The 13026-nt window shown below is 33.5% G+C and overlaps 3 protein-coding genes across 5 annotated transcripts; 2 read left to right on the forward strand and 1 right to left on the reverse strand.

Annotated features, from left to right (window-relative positions):
• The first annotated feature begins 23 nt into the window (after window positions 1-23).
• On the forward strand, window positions 24-4034 carry LOC115715266 (putative uridine kinase C227.14). 2 transcript variants are annotated; one of them, XM_030644109.2, is made up of 12 exons: window positions 24-311; window positions 503-615; window positions 712-755; window positions 875-952; window positions 1873-2065; window positions 2405-2435; window positions 2517-2575; window positions 2702-2775; window positions 2871-2957; window positions 3061-3122; window positions 3217-3245; window positions 3347-3634. In XM_030644109.2, exons 1-12 carry the CDS (start codon window positions 242-244, stop codon window positions 3437-3439), a joined length of 933 nt encoding a protein of 310 aa, XP_030499969.2. In that variant the 5' UTR covers window positions 24-241; the 3' UTR covers window positions 3440-3634. The 2 variants fall into 2 exon arrangements, with proteins under 2 accessions (XP_030499969.2, XP_060971005.1); XM_061115022.1 differs by lacking the exon at window positions 3347-3634 and adding an exon at window positions 3838-4034 and having other exon boundaries at window positions 28-311.
• A 4153-nt stretch (window positions 4035-8187) lies between these two features.
• On the forward strand, window positions 8188-9330 carry LOC115712982 (auxin-induced protein 22D). Its single transcript, XM_030641437.2, has 2 exons — window positions 8188-8915; window positions 9034-9330. Exons 1-2 carry the CDS (start codon window positions 8338-8340, stop codon window positions 9107-9109), a joined length of 654 nt encoding a protein of 217 aa, XP_030497297.2. The 5' UTR covers window positions 8188-8337; the 3' UTR covers window positions 9110-9330.
• A 390-nt stretch (window positions 9331-9720) lies between these two features.
• Window positions 9721-11609, reverse strand: LOC115712981 (protein OSB2, chloroplastic). 2 transcript variants are annotated; one of them, XM_030641435.2, is made up of 5 exons: window positions 11174-11609; window positions 10541-10679; window positions 10362-10431; window positions 10184-10290; window positions 9721-10099 (listed from the first exon to the last, which is right to left on the reverse strand). In XM_030641435.2, exons 1-5 carry the CDS (start codon window positions 11536-11538, stop codon window positions 9908-9910), a joined length of 873 nt encoding a protein of 290 aa, XP_030497295.1. In that variant the 5' UTR covers window positions 11539-11609; the 3' UTR covers window positions 9721-9907. The 2 variants fall into 2 exon arrangements, with proteins under 2 accessions (XP_030497295.1, XP_060971006.1); XM_061115023.1 differs by having other exon boundaries at window positions 10184-10286; window positions 10358-10431; window positions 11174-11608.
• Between the last annotated feature and the right edge of the window lie 1417 nt (window positions 11610-13026).

Raw genomic sequence — 13026 nt, forward strand, 5'->3', positions numbered from 1 at the left:
CTCCCAATCTCATGTATTTGGTACAAATATTGATGATATATATGTGATATGTTGATTATGTTGAAAGCAAATATTTCATCATTAGAATTAATTAATAATTATATGTAGATGTACTATAGTTAAATGCCTTAATGCTTTATTTAGAAAAATAATAACATAACCAAAAAAAAAAAAAGAACGAAAAAGAAAAAGGAAAAAGCTTTCTCTTCTCTTCTCGATTGTCTCCTATTCGGTTCCGGTGATGGAGCTTTCTCTAACTCTCTCTTCCCCCAAACCCAATCTTTCCATACGCCCTCTCTCAACACCAACAGGTCTCTCTCTCTCTCTCTCTCTCTCTCTCTCTCTCTCTCTCTCTCTCAATATTCAATTCAATTCAATTTTATAGCTTTCAGTTTTGCACATAAATTGATATGAAATTCAATTGATAATTTCTCTCTCTCTCTCTCTCTCTCTCTCTCTCTCTCTATATATATATATATATATGTATATGTATATGCATCAGATTCAAGAGCAAAACTTTGTCAATGGGATCTATTTTCACTCAAAACAATGGGACACCCTTTATTTTCCCATCATCATCATCACACTCTTTCACTGTCTCGGAACAATAACTATGTAAAGCTTTCTCTTTTATTTTTTTTTTTCTGTATATTTTTTTTTTCTGGGATTTAGAGCTAAGTTAACACTATCTGAAGGTGTTTTCATTTACAGGTTATTTATTGTCAAAAGAAGGAGTCTTTAGCAGTAGAGGGCAGGTTGGTTAGCCATATTTATTAATGTTCTTAAGATTTGTATTTGGACTTGAGCAGCCTTAATTAATAATGATAGTTCAACTCTTGAACATTGTTGACCCTTTTGATTTCTTTGGTTGAAGCTCTATTGAAGACGTCTATGATGCCTTAGCAAAACGTCTTGTTCCAACAGCTGCAGTTACAGCTGACCCCAATTTCAAGTAAGCTTTAGCTTCTTATAACTTCAAAAATCATTTCCCTTGTCCATTTGGAGTATACTTGACTTAATCCAATATAAAGGAATCATTGCCATTCATCATTGTAATTTGTATCTCCACAGTGTGTTCATACATATTTCTATGAGGGTACTTGTGAGAGTTCAATAACATGATTGGCTTTGTCCTTGTCATCATTCCTGATCTCTATATTCTCTACTCTAGATTAAGAATTATCATGTAATGTAAATTATCTTTCATTTGTCTTCCTGGTGTCATCTTCCAACCAAGAATACAACTTCTGCTTCAAGAACAATTGATTGGCACTGCCTGCTGTTTTAATCAGTTTCGGCCATAGCCATGTAACAAAGAATATTTTCATCGAGACTTAGAATGATGGCATTGCGCGCTGTTTGTATCAGTTCACGCTAAGATCTAGGTTCTTTTCCCAATAATAGCATCTTGAATTATGTGCTGCAGTGTACGTAAGCCAAAGTCATTTCTGCTTGTTAACTTCTGTTGATCAAACTTTGCATTCTCTATTTCTCATATTTGTAAACCTTAAAAGTAACACAAAAGATTCACATAAAATTTTTACGCGGTTCAGCTAAGGTGCTCTACGCTCATGGAAATCCTCGAGTAGGCTTAATCCATCATGAAGAATGTCTCATGTGCACATTAGATCTTCCTCACAGCTCTATGAACTTACACTCTTTTAATATCTGTAGTCCGAGAATAGTTATTGTGTATGTGAGACATGGCGCCTTAATTAACAATGGTCAAGTCACTTGTACATGGACTTGGTAGAAAATATAAACAAAGTCCAAGTTCTAATAGATTAAAGGCAACAGTTCAACACTATTAATGGCTCTACTGTTTTATATATTGCTTATCGCTGATTAAACCTGTTTGAAACTGCGATGCAGATATATTGTTGGTCTGGCTGGTCCTCCTGGTGCTGGAAAGACTACTCTAGCATCAGAAGTGGTGAAACGGGTAAACAAATTATGGCCACAGAAAGCTTCTTCGTTGGATTCTCAAGTTAACCCTCCTGATGTTGCTGCTGTTCTTCCCATGGACGGCTTCCATCTCTATCGCTCCCAGCTGGATGCAATGGAGGTTTGTTTTTCTTCTCATTCATTTGTTATGTTTTCCCCAACCAGAATTATATTGCAATTTGCAGACTGCCAATTTAATTAACCCCTGAAATAGATTCTAAATAACAGGCAAAGATGAATGTGTTAATATTTTGATCCAGATATTCAAATACTATATGGGCCACTGTAAATTTTGGAGAATTATTGCCTAAATTCCTAAGTGAAATAAATTTGTATCTTCCTGTGATATATTGGGCCAAATGGTGGGGGAGTCAGTATGCCTTATACCATTAAATACTACTTTCTATATCTGTGATAAGTTTTGGTCATCTTTAATCATTGCACTTGTTGTTGTATCTAGAATCCAAAGGAAGCTCATGCAAGAAGGGGAGGTGAAATTTCTATACTCATTATTTGATGGATTAAGACATTGTAGCTACCAAAAGTTTAATATTTCCAGTTGGTGATTACAGCTCCATGGACATTTAACCCCGAGTTACTTCTTACATGTCTCAAGACTCTGAAAACTCAGGTGATTGGTTGATGTTAACAATTCATAATAATTTTATAAATCCCAATTCAGAAGTATTGCTTGCTCTGCCTAGAGAGTTGCAAGCTCGGGGTTCACTAATATTCGTCAAACAAAAGGTTTTTTCAGGGATCAGTTTCTGTACCGTCATTTGACCATGGCGTTGGAGATCCAGTAGAAGATGATATTTTTGTGACCCTTGAGTAAGTAATATGTGCCTTTCTCATATTATAGACTTTGGCTGTAGCTCTTAATTCTTGTATATGAATGTTTTAACAAATTAAATTACGTTTTTCAGGCACAAAGTGGTGATAGTAGAAGGAAATTATATATTCTTGGAAGATGGTTCATGGAAGGAAATATCATCGATCTTCGATGAGAAATGGTAAGCGTTTGGAATCTTGTATTCTATCTATCACCCGTGTCGTGTCGTGTCGTGTCTGTTTGAATGAATTGTTTACCAGTTGTGTTTCTTTCTATGTTTGAAGGTTCATTGACATTGACATTGACAAAGCTATGCAAAGAGTATTAAAGAGACATATCTCAACAGGTAATCTACTTGTGCTGAGTAATCTGATTCTGAGGTTAAAGACCACTAAATTACAATACCAATGTATGTTTTTTTTCTTCTTCTGGGATTTCAGGAAAACCTCCCGATGTAGCTAAATGGAGGGTGAGTTAGCTACGTACCTACATTACATTACATTACATTACATTACATGTTAATTTAATAGGATAAATTTCCTAAATTGAAAATAAATATAATAATTGCAGATACAGTACAACGACCGCCCAAATGCAGAGCTGATAATAAAGTCAAAGAGGAATGCAGATTTGATAATCCACTCAGTTGATTTCCAAAATTGAAATTGAGAATTTTTTGTTAACCTTTTTATGAAATTTTCAATATAAATAAATAAAACAAACTACAAAAAAGTCAGCTTAATTACAATATAAACATAATAGGATAATTATAATTAGTTTATTGTTTAGGTAAAATTAGTTATACTTTCATATTTAGTTATATGATAAAATAATCTCTTAGATTGGGCACTAATCTAATTTCAAGTTGATTTTTTTTTTATCTATTTGGGAATATGGTTCTTTTCATATAAATATTATAAAAGCTGAAATAATATGAATATAATAATTGCAGATTGGAGGAATGCAGATTTGATAATCCATTTAGTTGACTTAACTGAAATTGCTTATAATAAAAACTAAGCTGTGGATTTAATCGATGGTAAATTTGATTATATTTTCAGTTCATGGTTGAAGAATGATTGGCTTCAACTTTTCTCATCTCATGTTTTGGTTTTGAATCTTTCGATCGAGACAGACCCGTCTGGAAAGTTATGGTGTAGTTAGATTTGTGTGTAATTAAAAATAATTATTCTGTGAGCCTACATATTACTCATTTTTGCATGATCATTATGTTCCTAACTTCCTATTGCATGTATGAAAATCCTCACTTACTATAATAATAATAATTTTTTTATTATTATTTTTTAAATTAAAAAGAGAAATATATAAGCTTTCTTATTATTGCACATGCTCATGTTCCCCATTTTCATTCAGCCAGTTCATCATATGAGGCTTTTATTTCAAATATCATAATAACAAAATATTTCTTAGAATAATATGTTATATATGTAGGAAATTTCTCATATGATTAATAATAATAATAATAATAATAATAATAATAATAATAATAATAATAATAATAATAATAATAATAATAATGCTTATTTAGCTCCTATGTATCATTGCACTTGATCTCCATGGCTCTTGGTGCTGATGAGGTACATCAAATTAATTAAATATGTACACATATATCCATATATATCCAAATCAAATCAAATATATATACATAAATTTAAACCACACTGAATTAAGCAAATATATTTAAATTAATTATCAAGGAATTAAAGACTAAAGCAATATATTGATATATAGATAATTTACATGAGGAAATATATTTAGTATTTTTTTGAATTAATTAGGAAATTTATTAATTAATAAACTTGATCAAAACAATAGAACGCACTTCAGAGGAACAATTTTTCAATTGAAGCACACAATATGTAGAGAAACAAGAGTCTCTTGTCAAGCAATGAGCCAATTTGTTTGCAGATCGTTTAACAAAACATAACTCAACAAAAGATAAAGTCAAAAGTAAATTCTTAACATCTTGAACAATAAGACCAAACTGTGAGGACATAAAGACTTTACTTTGGACTGCTTGAACACACACCAAATTATCCGTTTCTAACACTACACTGTCCCAGGGATGAATCGCAATCCAACTCAACGCTTCTTTGATGCCTATGATCTCAGCAATTTCGGGTTGGACATATCCAACCTTTCCCTTCTTGAAAGCTTCTACCATGGTTCCATGATGATCTCGAGCTACACAGCCCACTCCAAACCGACCCTCTTGTTCAAATAAAGCCCCATCAATATTAACTTTAATCTTGTTTAACAGAGGTGCAATCTAACGCTCACAGTTCCGCCCCCATCATTCAAAGGAGATAACGAAAGGCCCTTCCTTTCCTGAGCAAATTTGTATTGATCAAGCATGTTCCTAGCTGATGTTACAATATTTGAAGCAAGCCAACTCTTTTTTTGCTAAACAAAGTCATTCCGCGCACGCCAAATAGCCCAACTCACCATCGTCGCTTCCTCCATTTCAACTACGTGCCCCTGGTGAAAATTCCCAACAACCAGATGTTGAACGTTGAAGCCCCAGCCCCGACGTTCACTATGCTGCGATGCCAAGCAGCCTTTGCAAACGATCATTCCACCAATACATGTTGAATAGTTTCAGTACTAGAGTTGCACAAAGGGCAGTCAACATTGACAGAAATATGACGCTTTTGGAGTTGTAAATAAGTTGGAAGCACACCCGAAGCAGCTTGCCATAAAAAATTACTGATGTTAGGAGGAATTGCTAATATATTTACTATTTTAATTATAGATGTATTGTGCAATTTGATGAAATTAAAGGCAGATACAACCTATTAAAAAAGGTAGAATATGGGGCAGACTCCATATTTATTATTTAACATATATGCAAGTATTTATTCCTATATAAAAGAATATGTAATGTACGTATCTATATATTCTACACTACATACATACATATATGTATATGTACATGTGTGTGACTTTCCTTCATGTTTAGTTTGTGTATATTTGACCAGTAAAATGTATGTTTGACTATATATATATAGTCTGTATAGTCTATTATGATTGAACATATTAATTAATTGTAGTAAAGAATGAATTGAATGCCGTGTTCATCGCTGGAACAAACTAAATCCTTACTATCCTCTCCTGTCTGTCTGTCTCTGTCTGTCTTATCATATTGGGCTTCATGGCCCATTACTCATGATGGGCCCCACGGAACAACACCACCATGAAGTTGCTTTCCTTCATTTTCAATCACCTTTTCTTTTTAAGAAATAAAAATTAATAAAATAAAATAGGAAAATACACGTAGGTACGTACGTGTGGAAGAAGGAAGAAGAAGAAGAGTAGAAAATTTTAATGAGAAAGTTGAATTTTGGGACAATTGAGAGACAAAGAGAGTGAAGATGGGCTGGAGTGGAGTACCATATATAATCAATTAATATTATGAAAAGGAAGTTGGAGCAGTAAGTTGGGCCTGATGTTATTATTATTATTATTATTATTTGAAAGTCCAATATATGAACCATGCACGTGTGGCTTTAGGCCCACATGCATGCAATCAAATCAATCAATATCACACCACAACACAACACACACGTGTGAGTGTGTACATAATACTAATACTATGGTAGCTCTGGCTGGCTGGCTGGCTGTTCCCATTCCCCATTTCCATGGCCACCACCACCACAAACTCACTTCATGGTCATTCATTGGTCATGAATTATTATGTGTAAAGTTTATGATCAATTACTCACTTCATGCATTTCTATATATAAACTACAAGTGAATTGTAACACAACAATTTCAGCACCAACCCCAAACTATATATTTATGGTTAAGTAAATATATTTATTTAAGCAATTTATGGAATTAATTAATAATTAGGAAAATAACTCACCATGATTATAAGCATATAATTAACACAATCATTATTGTTGCTTCATCATGATCATATATAGAATTTAAAAGATATATATATATATATATATGTACACGTAGGAAATTTATTTAATGTATATGCAGCCAAGCAATATAGCTAGCTAAGTATATTAATTATATATGGTGATGATATATAGCCTATAGGTACCATCCATGCATTGTGATATGGCCTAGGTCATAATAATGTGTGGTGGTTGTGTTGTCCTGTGTATTGTAATTTAATTATGAGATGATAGGATTAGGAGGGAGATCGAGGAAACAGACTGAGTAGTGATATTCATGAACTTGTATATATATATATACATTTGTACATGGGTCCAAAGCAAAGACTAGCTAGACCAAATGGAATACATCACATGCATCTGCTTATTGGGATTTAATTTATGCCCCTTAATTACCTAATTCATACCTCCCCCTCTACCTCATTCATTATTAATTATTAATTAATTAATTTGATCTCTCTCTTCTATTGTAATTATTTTAATATAAAATCAAACCTAGCTAGAATGAAAAAGAAAAATAAATTAAGTTGAATTAATCATATCATGCAAAATTTAAAATTAAAATAATAAACAAATAACAATTAATATTGTATTAAACAAATACTGATGAAAATAATCCTACATTTGTTTTTAATCTTTCCAAAAGCTCGTACTTCTGATTATAATTCAGTTTGAATATTTCTGAGTGTTTGTGACTTTGGAAAGGGACATCTCGCATCACATGCATCCATCCATCCCATGCACATATAATCATGTTGCATATATATATCAAGCATTGCTATTGGGCACCAGTGGTGCCTAGCACCTTCTAAATGTGTCGACTTGCAATTGGCTAGCGATACTCTATAAAAATTATTATATTAAACTATATGGGACCCGATACTTAATTACACCAATAACGATATTGACACGTAGGAGGGTGCTAGGCACGAGGAGTGCCCTTTAGCATTTCTCATATATATATCATATGTTTTGTCGACAAATTAATCTAACTAAAAAGTGTCCTATTTTTTCACTTTTATTCAACAATAAATAAATATATTAGCCTAGCTAGCTAGTCCTTCCTTAGCTACTATACTTATATAATTAATAAGTAGAATATAATAATAATAATAATAGTAAAGATAAGATATAGTTAAGACGGTTATTAAGTTAATACTTAATTTCTTAATGCAATAGACAATAGTACTATATGGTCAACTATAGGTAATTACTAATTAAGCAACAGACAAGATTATAATGAGAATATTAATTAATTAAATACACTGTCGTTTGCCGACAAGGCAATCACTCGACAAAGCAAGACAGAGATTGGGTCCCACTCTCACTCATTCACATGCTGATGCTCCACCAATCAAAATCACCCACATCATCTTATCTAATCAAAATCCAATCCAACGCCTCTCCTTTCCCGAAACCAAAATCCCAGCCGTCCAATTAAGTCTTCTGAGTTAAGACGTGTGACACACCCTATCATTCCTCACAAATCTCAATCAAAGATCCATCCCTTTGATTGATTATGTATAAAAGCTTGTTTCCCATTACCATTTTCTCTCAAACCAAACACAAACCACTTTCTCTTCTCTCTAATCAATTAATTTTCTCACATCTCTGTAACTCAAAATATTTTCCATGGAAATCATGACTGTCAAATCGACTATTCAAGATCACGACGATGACTCTCTTAACCTCAGTTTGGGTTTGCCAGGTTCTAACAAGAGAGCTGCGGCGGAGGAATTAGCTGAGGATTCTAGATCTAAATCCACCAAGTGTAGTAGATCTGTTCTTATTACCGGAAATAACAAGAGTAGTACGCAACAGCAAGCGGTTGTTGGATGGCCGCCGATTCGATCTTACAGGAAGAACAATACTCATCATCAAACTGTTATTACGGCGATGAAGAAAGCAAAAACGAGCAGTTCGACGGAGTATTCATCGTCTTCTTCGGTGTCGGTAGTGGAAGTTTCGAATTCGGGAGGAGGAGGAGGAAGTTACGTGAAAGTGAGCGTTGATGGAGCTCCTTACTTGAGGAAGATTGACGTGAAGGTGTATAAAAGCTACGGTGAGTTGGTGAAGGCTTTGGAGAATATGTTCGGAGGAGTTTGTATCGGTAATTACTCGGAGACGGAAGGTTACAGTGGATCTGAATATGCTCCTACTTATCAAGACAAAGATGGTGATTGGATGCTACTTGGAGATGTTCCATGGAAGTAAGTTGTTTCGCATCTTTTTAATTTTGATTATGTATATATATATATATATATATATATATATATCCTATAGAATAGATCATAGAGCTCATAACTAATATATTTGTGTGATTTGCAGTATGTTTGTTTGTTCATGCAAAAGGATGAGAATCATGAAGGGTTCAGAAGCTAGAGGACTGGCTTCTTCTGCTTAATCGATCATTGATCAATATTCATCATCAATTCATAATCAAGATTTGAGTTTTTTTTTAATATTATATAAAGAAGAAAAGAAGAAGAGAGATCTGCAATTGTACAGAGAGGATTATAAAATTACTATAGTAATATATAGTAGGTTATATTATTGTATAAGATTAATTTCATTACATACAACAACAACAAGATATATAAAATATCTTTCCCAATTTTGTGTTTATCTTCTTTGGATGACAAAAATATATATACACTACATATCAATAATGTTTGATTTGTATAAATGTAATAGTTATTGCTACGGCCGCAACTTGTGTTGATGGAAGCACCACAGTTCAGTATGGAACATATATAACAGATCAACCATGATTTTTGATTCCAATGTCCACCATTTTTCACTTGATTTTATATAAACAAAATAAAAAAAAAAATCTCTTTCTACGAATATTAACCTGTTTATTTAAGTTGATTTCAAAGAAAATAATTTTGATTTTGAACAACAGAAAATTGGAAAAAATAAGTGATAATATTAAATAACAAACATGAAATCTTCAAAATCTCTTCAGCTAATTAGTTGTTGTTGTTGTCGTCCAAAGAAGATAATTATGTTTAATTAAAAGACAACAAACACAAATCTTTGTATTATACTGGCTGATGGAAAAGTCTAGTTAGTGAATTTTGCAATACGTAACAAGAACAAATTACAACTCACTCACTCAGATATAATTCCTATACAACAAAATGTCGATTAGAATATAATATAATAGCTGATAATAGTAATACCATAAATTAAGGAGCAATTAGAAAAGAGAGAAGTTTTCTCCAACCACTAAGTTTGAGTCCATTCTGCTGCTATCCTGGTCATTAAAAGACCCCATTCTTGAATCTAGAATGGCAAGCTGGCTCTTCACCCATGGCGGGTTCGACCTCCCTTCTATCCACAAGGCTTCTCCAGTGTCTTTGTGTTTAAAGTCTGGATATTTGGGGTTCCTCTGCAAATCACAACAAAACGCAAAATTAACATAACTCAAAGTTGAAACAAAACCAAAGTAGGCTTGTTGTCATTGTCAACATACCTTATTTCTCCTATTATCCCACCATTCCACTGGATTAGCAAAGTAGGCTTGCCATAATTGCTCTACTGTTTCGTCACTGTTTGCATTAGCATTTCCAAACTTTCTACCTGCAAGAATTTCATATAAATAAAATAAGGTATGAGAATCCAACGAACTTGGCTCAAACAATATGACTTGCCTGGTATTGTTGTGGAGTCAGAACCCGATGAGAAATTCTTTTCAACAAAATTCAGTTGCTGAACAACAACCTGTGCAGAAAATGACAGACAAACTACCATTGTTTAGTTGATCAAGCTGGTGAAGATACTTAGATATGATGAAGTGACACACACAGTAGGAGATCAAATCACACAAAACCTTGTAGTATGTCTGCTGTTTACCATCATCGCTTTCAACTGTATCTGAAATCAAACGTCCGGAGACATATATCTGTTGCCCTTTTTCGACATGTTGAGAAGCAATATTTGCTAGTTCATCCCAAAATGTCAGATTGATCCTGGATATTATCAAGTAGAGAAAGAATGCTTCAAATCCCTGTCCTCAAAGGAACATTAATGAGGTAACCTCTTAACAAAGCCAATACTTTTCAAATGGCATAGCTATAAAATCATCATGAGATTGAAAGACAAGAGTTTAAGCTTTCTAATAAATAAGCACCCTATAATGATGAAGAGTCATATTTGATTTCATGACTACACCATATCATGATCATATATTGAGGGATTGTTAAACTTAATTTAGTGTCAAATAAGGTAAGGAACTCAATTAAGTTGATGGTGTACTATCCTCTTCTCAATTTTACTTATCCCTTTCTTGGTTTGAATTTAAAATCATCCAATTTCCATCAAAGATTCCTTCTTTTTTACAATTTTGTTTCTTGCTACTACCCATTATTCACCAATTTTCTGAAAACAATATCTAAAAATCCCATTTCAATAGTCAAAACAGAATATAATTAAGAGAAAGATTGAGAATTGGGAATTGAGTTACCATGAAGTATCAGTGGAAGACTTCTTGACGGCGAGGCGGGTCCAAGCGACGACCTTGCCAGAGGGCAAGTGCTTGATTTCAACAGGAACACCAACGATGCCTATCAGCTGCACCGTATTGCACAGCTCCTTCTTCCACTGAATCTCCGGAGGTCGAGGGAACGCCGCCGCTGCAGCCGCTTGGTTGAAGTAGTAGTTGTTGTTATTGTTATTGTACTCGACAGAGCATTTGAAAGAGCGGCGTTGAAAGCCCAATCGGGTACATAAACGAGTATTGTTGAAAGGAGTGGAGAGAAAGAGGAAGTCGTTAGTGGAAGAAGATGATGGTATTATTGGTTGTTGTATGAGCTTCGCCATTTTCGCCATTGATTGCTAAGCTAAGGTTTATGCACAATGCATATGCAGTTGCAGGCAGGGCTTATCTTCACAACGATGACTCCTTTAATGGGCCTTCTTTTATTCTTTTGGGCTTCGGCTTAGGCTTAACTTATTAGCAAGCTTAGCCCTATCTTTTAAATGGGCTTTCGCTCCAAATGTATCTGCTAGAGGTTTTAACACCTGATTTTTTTTTTTTTTTCTTATTGTGATCAGAATTTTAAAAAAAATACTCTGTGTTAAGTTTTTACGGTTGTTCTACAGTTATTTTTAGATGTTCCACTATTATTTTAATTGTTCTATTTTATTATTTTATGGTTATTTTATAAAAATACAGTATTTTTGTAAAAAATTTTGTGTAACTCTAAAATTATAAACTTTTTGTAACGTCCCAGCTTCAAGCCTCCATTGGGTCCTTACACCCACGGAATCATGGCTCTTATACACGAGTACGCCACTCTGGCTGCTTCATGGAATGACGACTGACCCTACAGACCAACACGAGTGTTTCTAGCGTGCTTTGTCCTCACTTGCACGCTTCTTGGGAAAACTTCCCAGGAGGTCACCCATCCTGAAATTGCCCCAGGTCAAGCACGCTTAATTGTGGAGTTCTTTCGTGATGGGCTACCGAAAAACAAGATGCACCTTGTTGATATAGGCAGTACCAATCAATTCATTTAAGCCCTCTTCAACTGTGTAGTCCCATACCTACATAGTCTCAGAATCATCCCACTTGACTTTCCCCAGGCGATGTGGGATTGCACAACTTACCCGGTATTTCCCCTTACGGATCACAGGACTACTGACTGTCACAATCACCCCCCTTACGGGGTCCGACGTCCTCGTCGACCACACTTCCGGCTGGGTCAAGGCTTTGATACCATTTGTAACGTCCCCGCTTCAAGCCTCCATTGGGTCTTTACACCCACAAAATAATGGCTCTTATACTCTGTGTTAAGTTTTCACGGTTGTTCCACGGTTATTTTTTAGATGTTCCACTATTATTTTAATTGTTCTATTTTATTATTTTACGGTTATTTTATAAAAATACAATATTTTTCTAAAAAATTTTGTGTAACTGTAAAATTATAAACTTTTGCTCAAAATCTAAAATTTTTGTCAAAATTCTCAAGTATACCAAACAATATTATATTATCAAGTTTAACTTTATTTTATTATATTTTTTTTTGGCTAAACTCTCTCAATTATTACTTCATTTATAATTAATTTTTTAAGTTCAAATTTTGAAGATAAAATCTTTTAAATTACTAAATTAGTAGCAAATTTAAGGTATCATTCATTTTTTTACAGTTAACTGCTAATATAGACTGTTTATGTGTACACTTTTATACATGTGTCACGTTTATATTGGTACACCTAATATTATTATTTAAAAAATATAAAATTATTTTAAAATTTATAATATTTTTTATTTTAATAATTTTATTAAATTTCAAAATGAATTTTTAAAATAGTTTT

Source organism: Cannabis sativa, chromosome 4 (genome assembly GCF_029168945.1).
Source record: "Cannabis sativa cultivar Pink pepper isolate KNU-18-1 chromosome 4, ASM2916894v1, whole genome shotgun sequence".
Taxonomy (NCBI): Eukaryota; Viridiplantae; Streptophyta; class Magnoliopsida; order Rosales; family Cannabaceae; genus Cannabis; species Cannabis sativa.

Excerpts from the sequence above, each read along its gene's own strand:
- LOC115715266 (XM_030644109.2), top strand. The coding sequence starts at position 242 with ATGGAGCTTTCTCTAACTCTCTCTTCCCCCAAACCCAATCTTTCCATA. Across the intron at positions 312-502 it reads CCCTCTCTCAACACCAACAG|ATTCAAGAGCAAAACTTTGT; the intron begins GTCTCTCTCTCT and ends TATATGCATCAG. Across the intron at positions 616-711 it reads TGTCTCGGAACAATAACTAT|GTTATTTATTGTCAAAAGAA; the intron begins GTAAAGCTTTCT and ends TTTCATTTACAG.
- LOC115712982 (XM_030641437.2), top strand. The coding sequence starts at position 8,338 with ATGGAAATCATGACTGTCAAATCGACTATTCAAGATCACGACGATGAC. Across the intron at positions 8,916-9,033 it reads CTTGGAGATGTTCCATGGAA|TATGTTTGTTTGTTCATGCA; the intron begins GTAAGTTGTTTC and ends TGTGATTTGCAG.
- LOC115712981 (XM_030641435.2), bottom strand. The coding sequence starts at position 11,538 with ATGGCGAAAATGGCGAAGCTCATACAACAACCAATAATACCATCATCT. Across the intron at positions 10,432-10,540 it reads AACAGCAGACATACTACAAG|GTTGTTGTTCAGCAACTGAA; the intron begins GTTTTGTGTGAT and ends TTTTCTGCACAG. Across the intron at positions 10,291-10,361 it reads TGACTCCACAACAATACCAG|GTAGAAAGTTTGGAAATGCT; the intron begins GCAAGTCATATT and ends AAATTCTTGCAG.